We start from the raw sequence: 22,992 nt of genomic DNA, 5'->3' as shown, positions 1-22,992 counted from the left end.
TCGCTTCTTGTCGTGCCATGGCTACCGCTACACTAATATTGCCCAGCTATGGTGTGTGTGTGTGTGTACACGCCCCAGGGGCAAAGCTTTCTACTTCGATGTTCTATGCTGAGAGTTATGAAGGCCCGAACCATTAGAGCCAGTCATATGCCATGATATTGTTTCATAGTGTACTGTGAATGTCACTTCTTATTTGATTCTTTATAAGGAATTACTAAGAGAAGTTTTGTTGTGCATGTGCTGATCACTACAGTGTCTTGCTCTCTTGCTTCCACGTAATACAGGTGTCCTTCCTTTCGCACCTGTCCTCCTTGGAGAGCTTCTCCATTGGTGGGAACCCCTGCGTGAACATGACTGGAGGCATTGTGTATCCTTGCAAGCTCTTTTGTCGCCAAGTGCACATAGTCTTTTCTCAGCAACACTAGTTATTTTACACTTTTATTTATTTGTTTGGTTAAATTTTTGTTGTTATTCTTTAATGTAGCAAGATTTTTTTGTGCTCTTTATTCGGATTCCACCACAGCCAAAAATAAAGAGTGCAGTGTTGAACACCTGGTACTTACAGAGTTACAGGTAGTGAAACATTTGCCATATGAAAGAAAACATAGACAGGGTGATGTGAAAATGCAATGCACTTGAGGAGTTTTTTTCAGCATGAGCTAAATCAAGAAACCAAATTAGGTCAAATTATACTGTAATGGCAGGCAAATTCATGCATCTTTCCTTTGGAAAAACTACGACGATGAAAGTTGCCTTGTAACATCCTGAAAACTTGGGCACAGATTCTATTTCAAATCAAAAATAAGCCAGATCCTGTTGATGTATGCACTTAGAGGAGCCAAATCCACTTGGGAGAGCCTTCTTTGTCAGCATGAGCCTCATGGCTCGGACTGTTTCGAGCGTGGTTTCATTTATTCCTTCTCCAGCACTACTTACAATCAACTGCGTAGAACATGAAGAGATCGACGAAAGACATGAGTCCAAAAGATGACAGTAACGAAGGGATCATTAGCCCTGCTCATATGGAAGCAAGAATGTACCTCTGCTGCATTGAACTTTAGTGTTTAGTTAGACTAGTTTGTGTTGGCTTCCTAAATTCATAATTACTGGTGAAATTGCTGACGAAAACAGGAAATGATAAGACAGGGAGTAGTCCTGCCGTTTGAGTAAAGCTGAGATTTGGGCGAGTTGGTAAGCATTCATGGTGGGTGAATAGCACAACATAGGCGGGACAAAGACAAGACAAGCGCTCTCGTTTTGTGTCCTGTGTGCATCTATCATTTCTCTGCTAAACAAGACAAGCGCTCTCGTTTTGTGTCCTGTGTGCATCTATCATTTCTCTGCTAATCATTAATTTGGGATGCTGCAATGAAGCAGAATAATTTGTAGATCCCATACATTCTAGCTAGTTTATTTTTCGCTGCCGAAGTGAGAACAAAGATAAGAAGGCTGTCTTGTCAGCCCTTGTGACATAAGCCTGTTATTCACAATTACTTGCTTGTGTTGCTGAAGCACAGCACTCCTCTTGATTGCACACAGTAAATTTTCTAATTGTTTTTCTGCTGAATTCATAGCATAATCATTTTTAAGTGTTATTTTCTTAAACAGAGCTTGAATTACTACTGTAAAAGTAAAGTTCCCGAAAGAAAATTGGGTCATACCCAGAGTTTCACATTGAAAAGAACCAAATCCTAAGTTTACATGTCAATAGTGATCAAGTTATTTGCATAATATTTCAGTACGTGGTGGTGTAGAGTTGCTCTAACTTACATTTAAAGCATATCATGTGATAGCTTGATAACACTATGGTTTACACTGACAATAAACTTCCATATTTTACTCAGCTCTTGTTAGGTCACTTTGGCTCATTTTTAAAAAAACAAACTCATTTGCCTTGACAAGCGTGGTGCCAGATGTTTTGTATATAACATAATTGCTTCACAGCAATAAACAGTCACTATCAACTATGTACTTAAGTAAACATTTTGTTAACTCTAATACTTGAGTACTCAACTATCCAAAACCATGCGATAACTGTCTACACTTTTAGATTGTTGATTACAAGTAGGTCACTGCATTTCTGGAAACATGTCAGCCTGATGTGAAAAGACATGCTTCTGGTGTCTGTTTTGAGTAATGTTTTCTGTTATGTTGATAAAGCACACTGATTGACTTTTTTTGTATCACCTGTATTTTCTAGTGGTATAACTGCGTTAGCGGAGTTTCAGCACCTGCACAATGAGTATTGAATATAGTGGCGTTTATCTCCTAAAGTGCATTATAGGCGTCTGATGAATCCTATCGCGTTGCTTTCGAAGTCTACAACGCACTCATGTGCTCCTTGCCATGACTATTACTGCCGACAGTGTGCTTTAAGAAGGGGGCAGCAGTGGTCACGATTGCAGCGTTCATGGCGGCTGATGGTAGATCAGCCAGCTTGTCATTGTCTTCATCAGTTTCCGGGCAGCCCGGGGCAGAGCTTGTGCTTTGCCTACATTGGCATTCTCAGTTCGTGGCTCAGAAATGTCAGCATGATCCTACCCAATCGGCTCTCCATGCCAACAAAGACTCAAGGCAACATCAGGTCCGGCTAGCTGTGCATCTGCGCTGCGTTGCCACCAGTCCGCATGCGTCTGATCCACATGATTTTCGACAGCGCCATTTCTCGTTCCTGGGTCCATTGAGCAGCAAAGCTAGCATAGCGCACGCGAGTGCAGATTGTAGCAAGGCACTGATATCAAGTGAATTGTCTGCTGTATGCGCGCTGCCTGCACAGAGTAGCAGCGCGCGGAATCCGGAGAGCCGATTTGGTAGGCAACTGCTATCGAAACTTCTCAAATAGCTGATGTTGTTCTACCAACGACAATGCGCAATAGTTTTGCATTCAACTGCGCCCTTGTTTTGCACCCACCATGTTTCCTCTGCTAGCATAGATGCTTTTTGTAGCCGGCATATATGCATGCACTGATTGACTTTTTAGTTCAGAGCGCTTGGCAGGCGATTTTCTATAGTTTCACTTCGTATTTTTTGTTGCTTTTTGGTTCGTGCGTTCTTTCACGGGTGGCATCATGGGGCTAGTAAACGCTCTTCGCTCTCCATGCTGGCAGGAAGCGCGAGGTTTTTCAACTGCGGAGGCGAGTTTACATTGTCTCGTCGTTTGCTGTATCCAAGTTGTGCGGTCACTGCAGTTCTGAGACTGAGAATTCGTTATAGCTGGGGCCGTTATAAGTGGGCTCGACTGTATAGCATGTTTTCCAAATCAGTAGGGCAGGTCCCATTACTAAAGTTGGTGTTAAAGCGAGGGACACCAAGTAGTGAAAAATGCTATTGCTGTGCAAAAGTGGATGAGCCAATAGTGTGGACAAAAGTTTCGTGTTGAACTGAAGTCCCAGAAAGAGGACATTTCTCATTTCTTTTAGTAGCTGCAGAAGAACGCATTAGCGTGGTTGTTTCCAACACAGAAATTAAAAAAAAAAATTGTGGTGAGTAACTTCAGTAAGCTATTCTTATGCTGCTTGTAAAAAATTTCACTTTCCTTTTTTTAAGGATGCCACAGAAGCCACCCAGAGGGTAGTTAACATGGCAGGGCAAGGAGGGTTAGTGTACAAGGCGGAGAGTATGGCAAGAAGGCATAATCAGTGGGTGGTTACAATGGTAACCATCTCGAAGGTGGTTACTGTGGAAGGAGAAGGGTGTGGCGAGAGTGTAGGATGCATACCACACCCGAGGAGAGGATCATCGGTGGCGCTGAGACAAAAAACTACTATGTGGGGAAAACTAAAAAGAGCAGCCTAGAACTATACATATATAAGGACACTCTCATATTCTCTGCTTCAACATATTGTAAAGTATAAATACCTTTACAGCTGTCGCTGAATCTCGCATTAACCAGTGCTAACCGTCCTGTCAATTTTTTTTACCTGACTTACCTCATGCAGCCTGCCAGCAGTTGTTTGCCCTGTGACGTAACATGGCTAGGTCACCATTATAGAAGACGCTAATATGTTGCAATAATGAAATCAAAGGGTGGAGCACTAGGCAGAATTGTCCAAAATGCTACTCTTGGTGTGACTGGTGCACAGATGGTAGAGCAAAATTCTGTGTACTGACATACATTTCTTGTGTTTTCCTTAGATATCTCAGTTAGTCAATGTGCTTTTTAACACGTTGTGATTCATGTTTCTTGGAAATGCGTCCTGAAGCATATAACTCTTTTCATTCAGGAAGTTGAAAATAGTTTTCCCGCATTTTTTTTATTGTGTGGTTTTCTTTGATAAAAATGATACTCAAAATTTTTGCCTCGCATGTTATGGTTTGCTTGAGGATATATCAACGTGAACTGGATCTCATTTTCCTGTTATCGTTGTGGTATGGCTGAGCACATGTGTGAACTGGCTAAAACTATTATTATTTTTACTATGGAGCTGAACCAGAATTGAATTTCTTGCTTTTTCAACTGGAAGTGAAACAGAATAGTTTGACACTGTGGGCAAAAAGTTTTTTGAAGATATACCAAGCTACTTGCTGCGCCCTGCATATATAGGATATATAGTTTTTTTTTTCTTTCAGTAATTTTTACTCTGGCCACATTGCTCAAAGACTGATAAAAGTTTTTGCCAATGATCGATTATCTGACAATAATCCGCAAAGGATGGGGGAAAAGGTTGTATCCCTTAATCATTTCAAACAGCGGATTCGATTACAGGCCTTATGTCATCAATTGGTGTCTCGGCCTCCGAGTGCTGGACGACTTCGTTGTTACACAGAGGGAAAGGTGAGCAGTGTCACCCACTGGGGCATCGCTCCGCAGGCTTTTTCTGTGTGATGCATTCATACTTTTATGCTCTTGCCTGCATCATAGGCAGTGCTGTGACATGCGATGATGCTGTATGATTTTGCATTATAGCTGCAAATGAGAGCTTCAAAAAGTTTCAGACAGCAAGAAAATTGTACTGGTAATTTTTGGGCTGCAAATTTGCACAAATTGTGAGCGAAATTTGCTCACTTCATTGGTGCAATTGACCATTGTCACATTTGTCATAATGTCTGAAATGTTTACAAGTTACGTAATGTAGGTCTCATTGATGTTACTTTTAGAGACAAGAAAAGGTCGGAGGGAGGAGCCACACCGCACTACAATGATTGTGCAGTATAGTAAATCATATTATCCACCAGTGCAACCGAGAGGTTGTTCTCAGACTATTGCTTGTTTACAGAAAATTATAATGATGCTTTCAGAAGCTGGAATCTGTTCATATATAATAATTCTCTCTCAGACCTCTTCTTTAGTCGCAGGTCTTCAGGTTTAGCTCAACAGGCTTTGCACATCTTTCTGATTGGTTTAATCAAAGGGCCACATTGTGCTTAAAAACTTGTTAGAGTAGTAGCAAGACACTGGAATGGAGGCAGTGCAGGTTCTTGCGAGCACTGCTATGTAGAGAAAAGTACAACAGCATGTGCACTTTTCACAGCTATGTTTATCTGCCAAAAATGAATCGGTTGGTGTCAGCAAGGTTATGCACACATAGACTGGTGCTGGCATTGGACCAGCTGGGTTTCAAGTGTAATGCACCTTTTATCATTTTTAGCTTGCATCTACATGTTTGTACTGTTATTTATCCATAGCAGCCATTTGTCACGCAGAAGTCGTTTTACTGCCACACATGGCATGGCCTATTTTCTGCAAATTCTGGGCGCACCTGATGTCCACAGACGTAGTAACTATGGTGAAGGATGGGAAGGGGATACACTGCCTTCTGGTAAAGACACTAAACATGATTTTGTTAATGGTTTTACTGCCATAATTTAATTTAGAAATATTGGATTGCTTGTAATGGCTGTCATGGCGAAATAAACTATTACAGTGCTTTAGTTTGATGTGTTTCTCTCATGGGGAGACTTTTGTTTTGGTTGTATGAAGAAAGCAGCTTTAGTCTTTGAAATCTGGTGGTAAAAATATGAAGCTAAAACTAGTTCAGCCAGGTTACAGGTTGGTAAATTTTTTATGCATATATATTTTCTCACATGAAATCAATAAACCTCTTCTATTTAGTATAGCAGTTCAGCTTACATCTATAGCTATTAGATGAGCTTGCATTTCGACTACATGCTTTACTTAAGTGATTAGACCCTCTGCACATAGCCTTGTATCTCTTTTGACTTTCTGAAAAGAGTTTTATATTTTTCGAAAATTTACGTTAACAAATCATTGAATGACAAATTTCTGGCTGTGTGCTCAATTTATAAGGGCTCCTGTGCTCTGTCTCATAACTTGCTTATGGCGGAATGGAAACTATGAGCTGAAAATGATGGGTTCCATAATTGTGCGGTAAGCTCGCATGCTTCTGCTGAGAGCAGTAACTCTACGCTTGTTGCCTGCACCCCACTACAAGCAAGTTGTGAGACAGTGTATGACATGATATGGTAAGCAGAAATTACATTGATACAACCTTTATTTGCACAAACAAGGTGCTGTTAATGGTGTAGTGACGTTTCCAGCCATTTGAAAATGATCTTCGAACTACAAGCTGCTAATTGTGCCAGGCTCATCTACTGCCTAATGTGGATACTTGGGCTCTTCAAAGTACTTTCTCACAGCTTCACCATCAACAAAATAACTAAGGCAAACATGTGTAAGTTGCAGATGGTAAGGTTGTGCTGTAGTAAAAACCTGCACTCTATGAATTTTCAGTACTGCACATGCTAAGACCAGACAAGGAAACAAGAAATAGTAGTGAAAGAGTGTTGAAGTTTCTTGTTGTTCCTTCATGCTGCCAGAAAATTTATGCAGTATTTGATTATCTGTTAGGTTTTCAGTGTTCACTGGGTAAAGCTACACTTCATTCTGCGACAAGCTCGGTAAAACATGCACACTAAATTTTTTTGCTTTCTCTGAAACCTGTTTTAGAAAGAGAAAAGCACTATATATAGAAGTGTTGAAATGCGGGCCAGTTGGTACATTGTAAATAACCAGTCACAAAAGACAAGGGACAAGAGAAGGAGTGTTTACGCCACAACGACTGGACTAGTTCGCGCCAGTCGTTGTGGCGTGAACACTCCTTTTCTTGTCCCTTGTCTTTTGTGATTGGTTATTTTCAATTAACTAAAGATAAAATATGTGTGTGTAGTGACATCTTCAAAAAGTTTGCGCTTGAACATGTGGTCAAAACTATGAAATGGCATCATTATGTTTGTTTTTTTGCTCTTCTTTGCACTCCGAACATTGTGACTTGCCCCTTGAGGTTAACATTTTTATGTCTTCCTCACAAAGTGATTCACTGAAGAGTTCACTTTTGATCTTAGGAACAGATGGATGAAGTAAAGTACTGCCCTTATCCTCTCAAGGTATAGTCTAATGTGATTTGAAGGTGATCACTTGCTCTAATACAGTTATTTTTGAGGAAAGGCTGAACAAGATAGATGAGCGTAGCTTTCCTGCACCATCATTTTTATTTAAGAGTAAGTAAAAATTATTATTATTGTTGCTATTATAATCAGCACTATAATTTTTGTGGTAAGTCAAGTAAAAGTTTGCGAATTTATTCTAATTAGTGGCTGTCCGTGTACCTCACCAGAAAAAATTTATTGGCCCTGTCCAGTTGAAACGGCAGTGATAACCTTCAAGTGATATTGGACTATACATCGTTGGCTTGTTTTATACATGCCAGCAAATGGATAACCTTGAGGCATTAAGAGCATGCAGTGTGTGTTTTGTACATACTAGCACACTGCTGCAGTGCTGACTTTTTAAATATATGGAATCTCCATCTTTCCCCTGCACAAACTGTGTAAGGAATTTTCATCTGTCTTCTTAATCTTTCATAAAGCTCCATGGTGCTTCTTAAAGTGGAGCAGAGCTCCGCGCTAGGGGCGAAGTTGGCAAAACTGTCAAGTTGTATGCACATGACTGGTGCAGCCTGAAGGCCGAGTGGCTGTACAGCCAAGGCAAGGGCCGCTGCTTCCACCTGGGTGACCACCTGGCTCTGGTCGAGTACCTCTCACAAGTGTGCCCTCTCACGGGTGCCGACCAGGCAAGTCCTGCCCTGCTGCCATTTTTTTTTATTTCAGCCAGCTTCTTCCCTTGAATGTAGTCGGTACATCATACGTGTTGCAATTCAGTGTCAGCAGTGAAGCATTCCAGTGGGATCTCAAGAGGAATGGAGTGCAAGAATCACATGCAGAGCAGAATGATTCCTCCTTTGATCTGTTCTCTCTAGGTTTACTGACTGCATGCATGCTCTGAGAGAAGTCATTGCACTTGAACACCTGAACATTCCGAATCTGCCATGAAACTGCACTGTCGCATGCCAATCATGATGTGCAGACACATTGAAGCATAAGTTGGAAAAGCAGACTGTTTGTGACGTGAACTTTTGTCCACAAAAAAAAACAAGAGACTCGGTGGCAGCAAAAGTGGCATGTGCAGTTGGCATTCTTTGATAAAATGCTGGAACTTGCATCATGCTTGTTTCCACAGGGTGTCCGTTTTAGCCCAGCAGTTACCGTGAGAGTTGTGGCTGTTTGTACATGCAACTGCCACAAAAGGATAAGCTTATACTATCAGCACTGCCAGCAATATGGTAACATTAGATGACTGTGGTGAGTGTAATACGAGATGAACTAAATACGCATGAAAAATATTTACAGTTGGGATGCTAGTTTAGGAATGTTAGAGTGACCAGCTGCTTAGCATTTCATACATGGGGTGGGACACCACACATCCTGTACCGATATGCATCACCACAATGCTATACCACTTGCGGTATGCAGTACCACTTCTGGTACGGAGAACGTTGCAATTCCTGCAGCAACATTCATGAGATCTGATGACATGAGTTAGAAAAGAATGTAAAACTTGGTGTCACCTCTATAACTTGGAAGTCTTCGCAGCTCTTATCAGAACTGGGGGGTTCATTAAAATTCAAATAACACAGTTTTATCAAATATGTTCGACAAGCAGTGTGTTTACCACAGGTTCTAGTGTTCAGGTAACTTGTAGAAATTATGTTTTGATTTCCCAAAATTGCTTTTAAAAAAAGTTATTTACCAAAATGAGTGACAGTATTCTGAGTGTATTACTGCTGGCCACTGCTAAGGTTGGCTGTCGAAGTGTGCGAGAAAGACGAAAATGTTTTCCGCCATAAATCGAGTCAAGCAACACAATGCAGCATATATTACAGGAAGTCTTGAACTTGGCTGCAGAGATGCTTGGCTCTGAAACTCTACTAAGCAGAAAATGCTCTACCTTTGGAGCACATCCACTCTTGAAGCATGGAACTTATGGTTTCACTTTAAAACTGCAAGAACTCTTCCACATAGGTGGGTCGTACTGTCTCATGTAGCAAGTCATAAACATTACAGCTGTATCCCTTCTATTCGAACCAAATGCAATTTTATTTCTATTTGCATTGCTTAGTAGGTTTAGTGTTCCTTACCACAAGTGACTATGCATTGAGGTACCGTAGCAATAACAGATTTCGGTGATGATAATCACTCATCCTAAAATTTCTTGTAGCCTGATAAATATTGCGAGGTTTTTTTCAATATAGTTCCTTTGAAGGTGAAGTAAGTAAGAAGCTAAGCCCAAAAGGCTGTGAACAGCTTCCTGTGGTGTGGAGTCATTTCAGGTGTTGTGGGATGATTACTGCCAAACAACCCATTGTCAAAAACGATGCAATCTTTTGCTCGTCTTAAGAAATTTGTTTGCGTTGAGATGCATGTACCTTTGCAATTCTTTCCTGGAATTTTGTTATAGCATTAGCTAATGGCTTGTAATTGTGTACCGTAATTGTATCACTGAAGCTACTCCCTTACTAAGTGTACTAGATCTATCTAGTGCATTATATCCCTTACTGTAGCAATACCTATAAGCAGGTTTTTTCCAAAGCTTTTGTTTTGTTTGTTTGTCCTGTAGCCACCTGCTGAAAGGCAGTCATCTTTTTGACATTCATAAAAATCTAATTTCATGGCTTCAGGATTCTGCAATAGTCTGCAAGCTAAAAAACCATCATTTGTCTCTCACGAGTGTAATCTCCAGTATCTTAGAAGGGGCGGGGCAGTCTGTCACCTTTGTTGCACTTTATAAAAGGGACTTATGAACTAACATTAAAATGAAACTGAGGCTGTTTGCCAATGGCTGAAGCATTTGCAATGAGAGAGCATACAACTAACCGGCAGCATGACCTAAGCATCATTGCAAACTGGTGGGGAGAAATAGCATATACTTCTTAACCGTACTTGGCACATATCTGTGTTCTCACACAGAGCCCTGGTTTGTAACATGAATGCAATTAATTCCATTTTCATGCGGAACACCCCCTCTCACAGGTATTCTACTTCTACTAAAGAAACTTTACTTGCACCTTCGGCGAGTGTCGAGTGGCAGCTTGACAGCTTTTGCGGAGTCTCTCTAATGGCAGCATTGTGCAATGGGAATCTGTTTTTTCATAATACAGAGCCGTCATGTAGTGTGCCTGCAGTCATTGAAAGTTCGACTCATCATATTAAATGCAAAGCGCTTCATCGCAGCTTTGTCTTAAATCGCGAGAATGTGGAAAAGTGAATTAACCTAGCTTGGCTTTAGTCTTTTCATGCTGCACTGCAACCTTTATAAAAAAAAAGTGTTTTAGTCTGGACATAGAACTGATCATCTCCATTACTTCACACTGAGCATGGGTAATGTGCTGTCACTGGCCACAGTAGAGCTTCTGTGCTACATTTATTCCTGCACTGGTTTTCAAACGGTGTATTCTAAGGCCACTTCAACTTGGAACTTACCCTTGCTATTCCTCAGCGTCGTTGTGAGCAGATGAATTAGGTGCATCCGTTTGAACTGTCATATTTCAGGCACTCAGCGACACGAGAGGGGGAGAGAAAACGAAAAGTTGTTGTTGCAGACAGTGTCAAGCACACGTCTAAGAAACATGAGTGAAGAATCAGTAAATTCTGACATTAGTAGTGGATAATGTAGCTTTATCGTGCTGTTCCCATCTCTGCATATCAGTCTGTGTTGCTGCTGTGATAGTTCTTAACGTTAATGGCCATTACAGTAAAGTGATATTAGACACAGTCACTAACAATTATTTTTGAATAAACAAACAAATGGCAAAAGGCAAAAAAAGCATTACAATGGAGGTCACATGTGCCGTTTTTATGCTTTATGTTGTTGAAAGCTGTGCTGAAGATTAAGTAATATGGCATGCAAGAAAAAGTGCCATTCATAATATGATGGCAGCACAAGGAAGGAGGAGACCACAGTTGGAGAAGCCAGCAAAAATTTCCTCCTTTAATTGCATCCATGTTTTTCAAAGTCAGTACAGAGCAGTTTGTTCAGGCACAGATTCAAGGGCTTTGGCTGACAAGAAACAACAAACAGCTTGCAGAGCCGGGAGGGGTAGCAATCGTGCAACTTTGAGCAGTACATTATGCATCTAAGAGAGGACGGCTGGAGACTGGAATGTAGACTGTCTCGTGGAAGACAGCTCTTGAGGAGGCACACCTACTTGACATCGTGACAAGCGCAGTGTTTGCTTCACCAGGGGCTATTCATTGAGCAGGCAGAGGCATTTTAACTTCTTGCATCAGCTGGCTTGCATGGATCTCTCCAAGCATGCCTAAGAGAAGGTTTGACATGTGCATAAATGTCGCACGTCTCCATCACTATGTGGCAGTAGTCAAAGCCAGGGACCACCTCTCGGCATCCTATGTATTACATTTGTAACCTCATACAAGGCAGTCAAAAATAACAGGCATCCACCAAACACAGCCATGTAATGCCTCACCATATTTATTAATAGTTCTATGTGAAAACTCATTTAAGTTTGACCTAGCATATTCCATGTATATGTACACACGTCGTATTTTTCCTAAAGGAAGAAATGTAAACACACGAGAAAGCTGCAGTCCACTAAGTTAGTTTGTGCATCGATCATGTGGCTGTAGAGAACAAAGAAGCGAAGTGAGGAGTAGTAAAGTTATGTGCTGTGACTGGCACTGATTGCACAGAACCTGTGTGCATGCTCCAGAGGGCAACCGAGTCTCACAAAGGCGCCCGCTCGGCGAATTTTGGCAAACAAAAAAAAAAAGAAGGCGGCGGTCACCGTGTTTGGCACGGTCAGTCCCAAAGGTAGGCTAAGGCAATGCGCGTTGCAGATATGCCATGGCGGCTCGAACAACAGCGCGGGGTGAGAGGGAAAGTATTGCACCGATCTAAGTAGGAGCGCGTTCCGGAGGACAGACAGCGCGAAGAAAGCATGTGCGCGCGAGGCCGTCCGAAGGACGTGATCAGGCGTGCCTCCTCCGGGGAGGCCGAATTTCGGGTCGGCCGGAGCCCGGGAGGAAGCGCAGTCCGGTTGGCGACCCCCTGGGCGCTGGTTCTTCGTCGTCGTCCAGGTGAAGAGGAGGCTGAGCCGAGTAGTAGTAGTAATAGTTTACGGGCAGCGTTGACTAATATTTGTAGTGGGACCGCATGTGCGGCTCGCCCGGGCCCGCCGCCTCCGCGGCCCGGGGGGTCCGTCGCGGCGCCCCCGGTCACGTCACGTTGTCCACGAGTCTGTTGGGCGTCAGTCCCAGTAAGCTGGCGAACACCTCGCGCTGGTCGGTGGCGCAGGCGCCGGTCGGCGCGGCCTGGCCCCGCTGCTCGCAGAGCGCGCGCAGGGCCTTCTCGGCGATCACCGTGAACGGGACGGTCACCTCGGGAAAACCGTTGCCGTAGTCGCCGCGCAGCAGCACGCGTTTGACGGGCGGCGGGGCCGCGGGCATCATCGGTGGCGCGTAGCTCGGGTACTCGCAGGGCGGCAGGAAAGCGGGCGCTCTTGCCGGCGACGGCGGTTCGCTGGCCTGCGGCTCGCGCGGCGGACACTTCCGGTAGAGGCTCGCGTCGGCGGCGGCCAGCGCACGTGCGGGCTCTTGATGATGCCACCTCTCGCTCCAGCAGGGCTCACCGCGCATCTCTCCGGGGGGTCGTGGTGCGTAGCACGCAGCTGCGCCCACGGGCGCCTGCGGCCAGCAGGCCTGGTGGTGCAGGGTGGCCGCTGCATGACCGCGCGGCGGCGGCGTGGCCGGCGGTGTGCTGGCGGTGGCCGCCTTCTTCACCTTGCGCCATCCCCGGATGGTGGACTCGTTCAGGCCGAATTTTGTGCCGGCGGCCCGGTTGCTGAAGCGCTCGGCGAACTGTATCACCTGCAGCTTGAACTTGGCGTCGTACTTGCCCTTCTTGGCGGCCGGCGTCATCGCGCAGCGCTCGCTCCGCTGCTGCGTTTCGCCCCTGTGCGCGAACGGGGTAAAAGACCTCCGCCTGTTTCGGTCGCCCAAAGAGGGCGCCACGCGCCGCGCGCGCCCCCTCTGCCGCCGCCAGCGGCAGCAGCGGCGCACGGTAGCAGCCGCCGCCGGTGCGATTTTTGCCGCCGTTTGCCGTTTTGCTGCGGACACCGTCAAAATTTGATGCAGTATCGCACCGGCCGCCGCCGCGCTGGACACCTTCGCTTTCGCTGGGCTGACCTCGGTCTTTTCGAGCAGCGCCAGACGGCCCGCGGCACCGGTAGTGAAGAGCGCAGTGCAAAACGCGTATGCGCTTTTCCGCATGAGTGGTGCTGTTGGCACCGGGTTGTGGTGGCCATGCTGCATTTGTGACGCATTGCATTGTTCTGCGAACAGCGCGCAGAGCGGCGATAAAGCGACGTGCTTTTCATTACACGCAGACAGACGAGAGACACGGGTTCGTGGAGACCTCTACACACTTTTTAATACAAAGTAACAAGAATTCCCCGCCCCTCCAATTCGAAACACGAGTGTTGTGATCTACAAAAAACTTCACAGCTGCACTCTTCCGCATATTAACGATTGAAACATTGCAATTTATGAAAAGGCTGTCTTTTTTGTAGTCCTCACACGCAGAGTACCTAAGGGCGCGGCCTGCCTCGAATAGAGCTGTTGTGCTTTGCCCACAGCTTCTTTATGATGCTGTCCAGTCTCTGCCTGCTACCAGACCTCATGTAGAACAAGCCAATAGGTGGAACATAGTTCGGCCGGCCTTGGCCCAAGCAAGACACTCTGGGCACTGTGGCCTTGGTCACAGTCCTCGACAAGTCTAGTGGCTGGTGCTCCGAAGACGTGCCTGCTTTGCTTTGGGCCACAGGCTGCCTGCTTCCCGAGGACCCTTGGGGCCTGCTCGAATTGAGCAGTGCAGCCAGCCTGGCAGGTGGTGGTGATCCAGAAGGGAACATCCTTGCATGCACACTCGGGTGGTCCAAAATTGAGTCATGGTTGACAAAGCCTCGGCCACCATTCTGGCCCACAGACACGTGGACATGATGGAAGGTTTGTGGAGATTTCATGCTGTCGAGAGGCTGTAGTGCAGGTAGATCTGTGTGGCCTCTCATCTTGCACTTGAGCTTTGAGGTGTCCTGTATGAGACGCCTCCTGTTTTGTGGAGGCTTGTAGGGTACATAGTGACCAGGAGTGGTACTTTTGCGTGGAAGTGATCGACCCCCCATTGCATTGTGTGTGCTTGCACCAGTGTCCATTCTATGCACAAGTTCTTTGGGAATAGCATGGGTGCCAGACAATTTGCTGCTCGGCAAGAAATCAGTGTTTGGTTCAGACAGTGGCACCTTTGGTATGGCAGTCTTTGATAGGGTTGAGGAGGCAGTGTTTGACACAGTGTTGATCGAAGTGTGCCTAGGCGGCAGGCCACTTAAAGCCTGTGTATTGGTTTTCACAGCACTGTTTGGGAAAGGGTTTGAGGTATTGAGTACTGGAGTTAAAGGGGAATCTTTGGTTGACAACTCTGATGCAACCACATCTGATGTGGGTGCTCTAGGCAGCGCCACTTTTCGCACTGTTAAAGGAACAAACACACTTTCACTGGAAACAGCATCAAGTGTCTGGTTGCTGTCACAACACACATTCCGGGAAACCTTTCGCACGGCACTATCAGCGGCTGCAGGAGAGTCCGGTGGTGCTGGGGAATGTCTGGCAGCGCGTTCCTCGGCTTCGGGCTTGGCCAGGGACGGGGGGCTCGGCGGCCGGCTACTCGCTGCCTTATCACCAGGGGGCTTGGCTGCCGATAAGCCGTCAGGTGTGACAGCGTGCGGCCGGTGGAGCGAGATCTTGAGTTTGAGCGAGCCTTCTTCGAGCGTACAGACGCCGTGCAGGTCGCCCTTAGCCTGGTCCGCACCGTCGCTGCCGCCGGTCGTCTTTTTGTGGTGGTGGTGGTGATGGTGGTGGTGCGAGGCCAGGGCCTGGCCGCCGCTGGGCAAGCCGCTGTCGGACTCGCATCCGCGCTGCGTGTCTCCGCGGGCGGCTCTCTTGGTGCGCTCACCGTCCTCGCTGCGGCGCCGCTTCACCGGAGGAGAGGTCAGCAGCGGTGGCCGGGCCAGCGCATGGCCTCCGTCGGCGGCGGCATCTCCGTTCTGCGCGTACATGGCGTCGGGCCGCCGCTCGCCAGGCTGCTTGTCGTCGATCGCCGACTGCCGCACGTGGTGGTGGTGTTGGACGCACGGGCTCCGGGCTTCGCGTGTTTGGGTGTCGTTCGAGTGCGGCGAAGAGGCAACCAGGTCGGCGCTATGAACGAGCGGTTGATTGATAGGGCGCATACGTCGTCGCGACTCGCCGAGCGCCAATTCTCAAATGTCACCCAGCCGGGGCAGATCGGCGCCGGCGAGAGCGTCGGCAGGAGCGAGTAATGTTGCGTCGCGCCTCCGTTTCTTCTTCTTCCTCGGGGCCCCTCGTCGTGTTTGGCCACGCAGCGAAGCAAAGATGGATTCCCCGTGCCTACCTCAGGAGCCTGCAGCGCAGTCGGCGGGCCGACCGCGGCGGCATGCCGTGTCGGCCGAGGAGCGAGCGAGCGGTTTGTTTTGCCGCGGCGCTCGTCGTCGTTGTCGCTCGGCCGTCCGTCACTCGGGTGCTGTGGGCGATGCTCCTGGGGCCGCTTGACGGCGGTTACTTTCGAGGAGGACTGTGCGCTGGTTAGGCAGAGTACTCAAGGCGACGACATGGCCCATTCCGGTGACACAACATCGTCAGGGCAAGCCGTCGTTCGCTAGCACCCCCGAAAAACTTGGTTTTTCTTTCCGCTCTCCCTCGTTCATTCTCTCCCGAGAATATGACACGGGTTTTTGACGCCGGGCGGCGCTGCGATGTCAGACCGGAAGCTTTATGACCGGAAACCAGCGCTCCATCTTTTTCGTTCTCTCTTCTTTTCCTCTCTTCTTCCGAGAGGAGGAGGGCGGCTGGGCGCGGTGGCAAGGAGGAGAGACGCGAAATTCGGCCACCAGCAGGAGCCGTCGATGAGGCTGGCGGCGGGAGCGTTGCGCGCGAGTGTCGTCTTCGCGTCTCGCATTCCAGTCTGCGATGCGTGTTCACGATCCAAGCAGCTTCGCTTTGCACGCGTCTGCCGTGCGAGAGGCTGACGATCGATTATTTATGTGTGTTTGTTCATCGTTTTCTGGCTCGCTAACGCGCGCCGGTGATTCCAAGGTGAAATTCCTCCACCCCAGCGACGCAGTAGCTCCGGCAGCCGGCAAATTTTGACAGGCGTTGACCTTGGGCGCCATATCTCGCGCATTTGGAGTATTACAACGCCGTACCGCCACTGTCTATGGCGAAGCCAGAACATGGCGGTAGAAGTGAGAACTGATAGCACCGGCATGACTGATTTTGTGAAGGATCGATATGTGAGGAATTAAGCAGCTGACTGCCCCCCCCCCCCCCTTCCCCGCCCGCCCTCCTCTTTGGCACCTCCAGGTCGCGAAACCCTACAAAAAGTTATGATAGGAATTGCCGCTTTCGGCATCCTCAAATCGAATTCATTCCAAAAATTAACCCCTGAAATCACTGCGTGGACGGTGATGTCAGCGAACTTCCCAGGCTGTGTCCGGTTTTGAGTGCGCGGAAGAAATTATTTGTGCGTCGCCACTCGAAAATGTCGCGGCACGCGGGGAAGAAAACGAAAGCTTAGTGCCTAACAGTGGGTAACCGTTGTTAGGAGTAGTCTGCCGGGCGCTTCCTTCAGTCACTGACGGAGCAGTTTTATTCGCCAACAAATACCCGAAGCGTTTCTGTTGTGGCTGGTATACGAATGTGCGAGATTCTCGTCAGTGTTTATGACCAGCAATGGCACGAAAGCATCACTCCAGCTGGAAGTTTTACTCAACGTTTTCGTTCCCATACCCCTTGGCGCCACTCTACTGGGAATGACTTTGCAGTGTTACTGCTCGTTTGACACATTTATCGTTCCTGCAACCCTGACAGCAGCGATGCCAGAGACACACCAGCCGTGGTGTGTAACCGACAAAACTGATGGTAGCAGTGCGCAAAAAATGTGGGAGGATCAGAGCGCTGTTGCCGTTTGAAGACGAGAGAAACACAGCCGGGTAAATATGCGCCTAGTCTTCTTGTAACAAGAAGTAGCGCTTTGGAGAGGACAAAGGGCAGAAAAGGCGGCGCTATACGCAGTCGTTTGTTTTCTACAGACCTGCCTTGTGTAGGGTTTCTTGTTTGACGAATTTGGTGATTCCAATTGGAATCACCGGGCCCTGAAAGGGTTAACCCGTGCGCGTCCTGAACCACCATTGAGCCACCCGCGAAGTCAACTTCTTGGAACCGCCACTACGTGGCAGTAGCGACATGGCATGTGTGCTTTTCGCGGCTTCACTGCTGGGTTCAGTAATCGTGGCGTACTCGCATCGAACTTGCTAATGGGGTAGAGAAATGAAACATCAGTTGTGGGCTCTTTCTTTGGAGGGACTCGCAGCGCGTTAGAAAACATGGACGATCGCGCTAGTAAGCGGTAAACGATTCATAATTGTTTTTCTCTCATGTTGTTACATGTTAAGACGGCCTAACCAAGTCTGGGATGTAGAAGACGAGTTGAGGTCACGTGAGGCACACAACAAACTTCACCTCAATCTTAAGCAAGCCTGCCCAAGAGCTGGAACGAAAGAATAATGAACAGCGGCGGTTAAATCAAAATTTTTGTATGCCCCACGTGACCTCAACTTGTCTTACGTCACAGCCACCGTTCGGCTGTTGAAATCGAAACGGCATGAAAAAAAAACATTAAATTATATATTAATCGGCTGGCGTAGGCGAATTCTTATGTACATGTCTTATGTACAGTCAGGGAGAAAAGTCTCTGGACCGCGTGTTCCTCAAACGAAGCCGATAGCTCTACTATAATTCGGCGGCTGGAGGCCACACTTGTCGAGGTGAAAGAACAAAATTCTGACTGTCACCTCCATAAGCGTGGTCCCCAGCCGCCGGCTGCTAGCAGAGCTTCGTTTGAGGAACACGTGGTCCAGAGACTTTTGTCCCCGACTGTGCAGTCCGCGTGACCCTTGTGTAGAGCGCTGGAGCAGTGTACTCCGCGCAATAAAAACTAAAATGAGAAAGCAGCCCATGGTTTCCAAGCAAATTGCCCGCGATCATCTTTCTTGCAAGTCTACGGTGCTCTACTTGCGCACAAACGTTGCCTCTAAATCGTGTACGCCGAGACAAGGGGAGGGGGGGGGGGGGGGTTGTTCGCGAAAATGCACCGACCGAGCGGTCTACACAAAGGTGATGCGGACTGCACACTATTGTCTTGCGCACCATTCCAAAAAAAAAAAAGCTACACGCATAACAAAATTTGGTGTGTCTACTCCGATAAGAACGGCCTCTCAACTTGCAAGTGCGAAGTCATTACAGAGTTTTAGATCACTGGTGACGTACTATAGCTTAAGCTTATACGGGACCACTCTGCTGATTAATGCGCATAATCAGTGGCACTTGCCACCTGGCCCCTCGCGACGAGTTGCCGTGCGGCCGTCCATTTTCCACATGACTTTCAGGCACGGTCGAAGTCGATTAAGCCTCTATGTTTTCCTCCGTTGTGAACCTAGCGCACTCTGCTGCAGCGAATGTTTCACTGTCGACCTCTGAAGCATGCGCTCGCTGGCAGTTTGTGTTTTTAAAAGTCTCTAGCTTACTCTGCTTGCCATTGGGGCAGTTTCTGAGCCATGCTTTCGAACTCGTGTGGATCTCTCCGCGCTTTTGCCGGTTGTGCAGGCCGCGGCCTCTTCCCTGTCTGATAACTGCTGTCACGAACGTATTTTCTGTGGTCGCTGACAAGCTCTCTGTGCTGAGCTTATGGAGGTCTATACGGCTGTCACCGACGCCATCACTGGAGGTTGTCATGAGTCATTCAGCGCATTTGAGTCACTCAACGAGAATAAGCTGATTATAGGCAGATTAGGAGACTATTATGAGGATAGATTATCTCGCCTGAAGAATCTTAAGAGATATAGCGGTGACTGTATCCGGTCACGGGAAGTGGCTCTGGAACGTTTGAAGGCCTCTGTACGCGTTTATCATGCTCCAGATGAAGCTTTTTCTTTCGGACGTTCCTAGCAGGCAGCTCCGTTTTTAATGTGAGTTTGATCTCATTGCTACGAGTCGTTTTTAACATACCGAATAAGACTGTTTTAGTGAAATGAGGACCCGGAAGTGCGAACCCAAAGGGGGGATGACGTCACGAACATTATCGACACAACCCTTGTGCGCGCGTTCAGCGGCCCAACTATAGCCACGGTCATCGGTGAGCTAGTTCATACGTTCGCTGAGGAGCAACGGCATGTGTCAAGATATCGTGGGCGGCAGTGGTGTTGGTTGGCGCCGAAGTTACAATTAATCGGGCCAACCTACCCACCACTGCACTCTCCGTAAGTTCGGAGGGGAAGGAGCGACAAACTTCTCCACCCCTCGTGCGAAAGATTGTGATTCGACTGCTGACCGGCAATAGGGGCCACGCCTGATTAGTCGTTGACCGGAGGCGTGAGGCGTAGGCAAGTTCCGTAGCGAATTAATTTAATTAGGCAAACAACCAAGTATTACAATATGCCCGACAAGGTAGCGCCGTACACTGACGTTACGCAAATAACACAAGCACCAATTGAACACGTTAACACAACAATTAACACAAAGAAAGAAACGTCAGGGCGATTGCTATACAAAAATGTTACGAGACGGAAATACAGTACAGAGGATTACAACGAGAAACACAGAAAGCAAAAATGCAAAGATAAAAGAGTTTAAGTGAGTGGTGAGAAACGATGGCTTAGCTGCGGAGCGGCAAGGTCCGTTCGCAGGGAGCGACTGGCTGCGGCTGCTCGTCGCGGTGCTGATGGGGGCTTGCGGATACGGGCGAACTTGGGCCTCGCGTCTTCGGGACCACCGTCGCCGCGCTCTACGCGTCAGATCTCCGCCTAGGCTCCTTGCCGACCACTTCCCTGGCTGACCTCACGCACGACCGCATGCACCGAAACCTCCAGACCAACTGCCAGCCCGCGGCGTTCCCGTCGCCCCTTTCGCATGGCAAAGAATGGAAGAAAAAGAACAACACAGGGAAAAAGAAAGACTCTTCAGGAGCCACGCACAGAGGAATGCGGCTCCCAAAAAGAAAAAAAAGAACATATGAAGGAATGTCGAAAGAATTCGACACAATACCTTAATCCCAGGAGGAGTCATTGGGGGCCATTCAATCCGCTTCTGCTGTTCAACACCCAACACGTGCAAGCGCTTGCCACCTGTATGGCAACAATGCTAGGAGGGGGGGGGGGGGTGTAGTTTTGAGTGACCCCTCCAGCACTATGGTGAGAATGCCGTTCCCCCACGGGGGAGGGGGAAAAGTCGTCGACGCCGCTCCGCGACATGTTTCTGGGAAACAAAGGTCAAAGCTGGACAGGGCAGGCATGAACTTTGTGACATAACCCCCACGAAAAGAATGATATTCTTAGCAACATTCACAAACAAAACACAAATTTCGTGCATGCACACACGCTCCTGGCGGACAAGCCACCTCAGATGAAAGACGCGCACACCACTGTCACCAGCGCGCACCACCTCGTCGTATCACCAGTTTTCCACGAAGGCTCGCAGGATAGCCCACCGACACACGCCTCACGCACTGCCACACCTCACGCACTGCCACACCTCACGCAGTCACGTCCCAGTTAGTCAAAACAGTTCGACACTGCACATTCGGCCGTAACAGTCCAACACTGAAACACGACCACACGCAGACATCTTGCGCTGCATAACATTTCAAAACTCATAACATTTCAAAACACTACCAACAAGGCACAAAATAACAATAAAAAGAAATTTCTAGCTAAGGGTGAAACTGGGCCGTCGCAACGCGTTTAGTTCACCCCATGGCTATTCACACCCGGCTGAGGTAGTCTGCGCCGACGTTATCTTTTCCTTTAATGCTCTCGACCCCGAAGTCGTACTTCTGTAGGAGCAGCGCCCAGCGATGCAGCCGTGAATTCATAAACTGAGCCTCGTACAGATATTTCAGTGGCTGATGATCGGTCTGGACGGTGAATCGTTTGCCGTAGAGGTAGAAATTGAAGCGCTTGATAGCCCATACAATGGCCAAGCACTCCTCAACTGCTGCGTACGCCTTCTCTCTGGGAAGTTTCTTGCGACTCGCGTACGCGACGGGATGCAGAAGTCCGTCTTTTTCCTGCAACAGTACTGCCCCAACCCCTTGATCTGAGGTGTCGGTGCGGAGTACAAATGGCTTGCTGAAATCCGCAACCTGTACGATGGGGGCCTCTGAGAGCAGTTGTTTCAGGCTGTTAAAGGCTTGTTCTTCGTTATCCCCCCACCTAACGCTGTTTGTTGCGATTTTTTTGGTCAGGTCTGTCAGAGGTGCGGCAACAGTTTCGTAACTCGGGATGAATTCACGATAGTATCCCGCTAGGCCCAAAAAGGCTCGTATTTGGCGTTTGGTTATCGGTCGTGGGGCTTGGCGGATCCTGTCCAGTGTTAATTCCATCGGGCCAAGGGTTCCCTTTCCAATCGTGTGATCGAGAAAACACAGTTGATCGACGCCGAGTTCGCATTTCTTCGGATGTATGGTCATCCCGGATTCGCGTGAGAACCTGCTCCAGTGCCTTGACATGGTCCTCCCACGACTCGGTCGCTACGAGCAGGTCGTCGTAGTAATGATAGACGTTGCCTATCCCGTCTAGGAGCTTCCTCATCAGTTTAGCAAAGACGGCTGGGGCGGTCTTGATGCCGAAAGGCATGTTCCTGAATTGGTAAAGGCCACTGGGAGCCGAAAACGCTGTCTTTTCCGTTGAGTGATCGTCCATGGGGACCTGCCAATAGCCCTTCGCGAGGTCCATCTTAGAGAAGAACTTTTTGCCTCCCACCTCCGCGATGAGGCAGTCGGCGCGGGGGATCGGTTCGGCATCGGCGACCAGTACCTCATTTAATCTCCTGAAATCTACGCAAAAGCGGTTCGAACCGTCGGGCTTCTTTATCAGGACTGTTGGGGCATTATACGGTGAGCGTGACTTCTCGATCACGTCCATCCGCAGCTTCGCGGCAACCTCCCTCTCAACTTCCTGACGCACTGCGAAGGGAAGCGGGTACTGCTTGACCTGGATGGGCTTGTTGGTGGTAGTGGTCAAGCTGCACACGGCCCACGTGGTGTATCCGGGCCGATCGGAAAACAGCTCCTTATGTCGAGAAATGAGGGACCGCAGCTCCTGTGCCTGTGGTGGGGTCAGTTTCTCGGACGCCGCGACATCGCGGTGGTCGGCTTGTTTCCCGAGAGGCCACACCAGCGCCCCATCGTCTATATTGGAGGCTACCGCCGCAACCACCGACACGTGAGAGTCGGTTTCAGGGACCCGGCTGAAGTATTTCTTCAGCATATTGACATGGAATGTTTTTGGGTTGCCCGCAACATCTACCACGTGGTCGACTTCTCCCTTTTTTCCTTTAACCACATAGGTGCCCTTCCGTTTCATCGTGAGCTTATTGTGCTCGGTGGGGAGCAGTAAGAGCACCTGGTCTCCAACCTGTAATGCCCTCGATTTAGACCCGCGGTCGTAATACCGGTTGTATCGCTCATCTGCCTCTTCTAGAGCCTCATGTGCCATCTGACAGGTCGTTTCGAGCCTCTCTCGCAGGTCAATCACATACTGGTAGGCCGTCTTGGTC

General features: G+C 48.1%; 4 protein-coding genes across 4 annotated transcripts in view; 1 reads left to right on the top strand and 3 right to left on the bottom strand.

The window, feature by feature from the left end:
* RpL24 (ribosomal protein L24) overlaps positions 1-22,992 on the bottom strand; it is a 304,226-nt gene that overhangs the window by 18,317 nt on the left and 262,917 nt on the right. The gene's annotated exons all lie outside the window — the stretch shown is intronic.
* Positions 1-22,992, top strand: part of Cep97 (centrosomal protein 97kDa) — a 151,437-nt gene that overhangs the window by 10,462 nt on the left and 117,983 nt on the right. The window contains exons 7-9 of the mRNA XM_077631139.1: positions 285-367; positions 4,691-4,774; positions 7,916-8,030. Of these exons, the coding sequence (XP_077487265.1) occupies positions 285-367; positions 4,691-4,774; positions 7,916-8,030 (282 nt within the window). The remainder of the gene's footprint in view (positions 1-284; positions 368-4,690; positions 4,775-7,915; positions 8,031-22,992) is intronic.
* LOC144098462 (uncharacterized) lies at positions 11,257-13,299 on the bottom strand. Its single transcript, XM_077631142.1, has one exon. It carries the CDS (start codon positions 13,228-13,230, stop codon positions 12,529-12,531), a length of 702 nt encoding a protein of 233 aa, XP_077487268.1. The 5' UTR covers positions 13,231-13,299; the 3' UTR covers positions 11,257-12,528.
* Positions 13,725-16,072, bottom strand: LOC144098461 (uncharacterized). The gene has a single exon (XM_077631141.1). It carries the CDS (start codon positions 15,591-15,593, stop codon positions 13,899-13,901), a length of 1,695 nt encoding a protein of 564 aa, XP_077487267.1. The 5' UTR covers positions 15,594-16,072; the 3' UTR covers positions 13,725-13,898.

Source organism: Amblyomma americanum, chromosome 7 (assembly GCF_052857255.1).
Source record: "Amblyomma americanum isolate KBUSLIRL-KWMA chromosome 7, ASM5285725v1, whole genome shotgun sequence".
Classification (NCBI taxonomy): domain Eukaryota; kingdom Metazoa; phylum Arthropoda; class Arachnida; order Ixodida; family Ixodidae; genus Amblyomma; species Amblyomma americanum.
The sequence above is the reverse complement of the archived record's forward strand: the minus strand, read 5'-3'. Positions and strand labels throughout refer to the sequence as shown.

Excerpts from the sequence above, each read along its gene's own strand:
- LOC144098462 (XM_077631142.1), bottom strand. The coding sequence starts at position 13,230 with ATGACGCCGGCCGCCAAGAAGGGCAAGTACGACGCCAAGTTCAAGCTG.
- LOC144098461 (XM_077631141.1), bottom strand. The coding sequence starts at position 15,593 with ATGCGCCCTATCAATCAACCGCTCGTTCATAGCGCCGACCTGGTTGCC.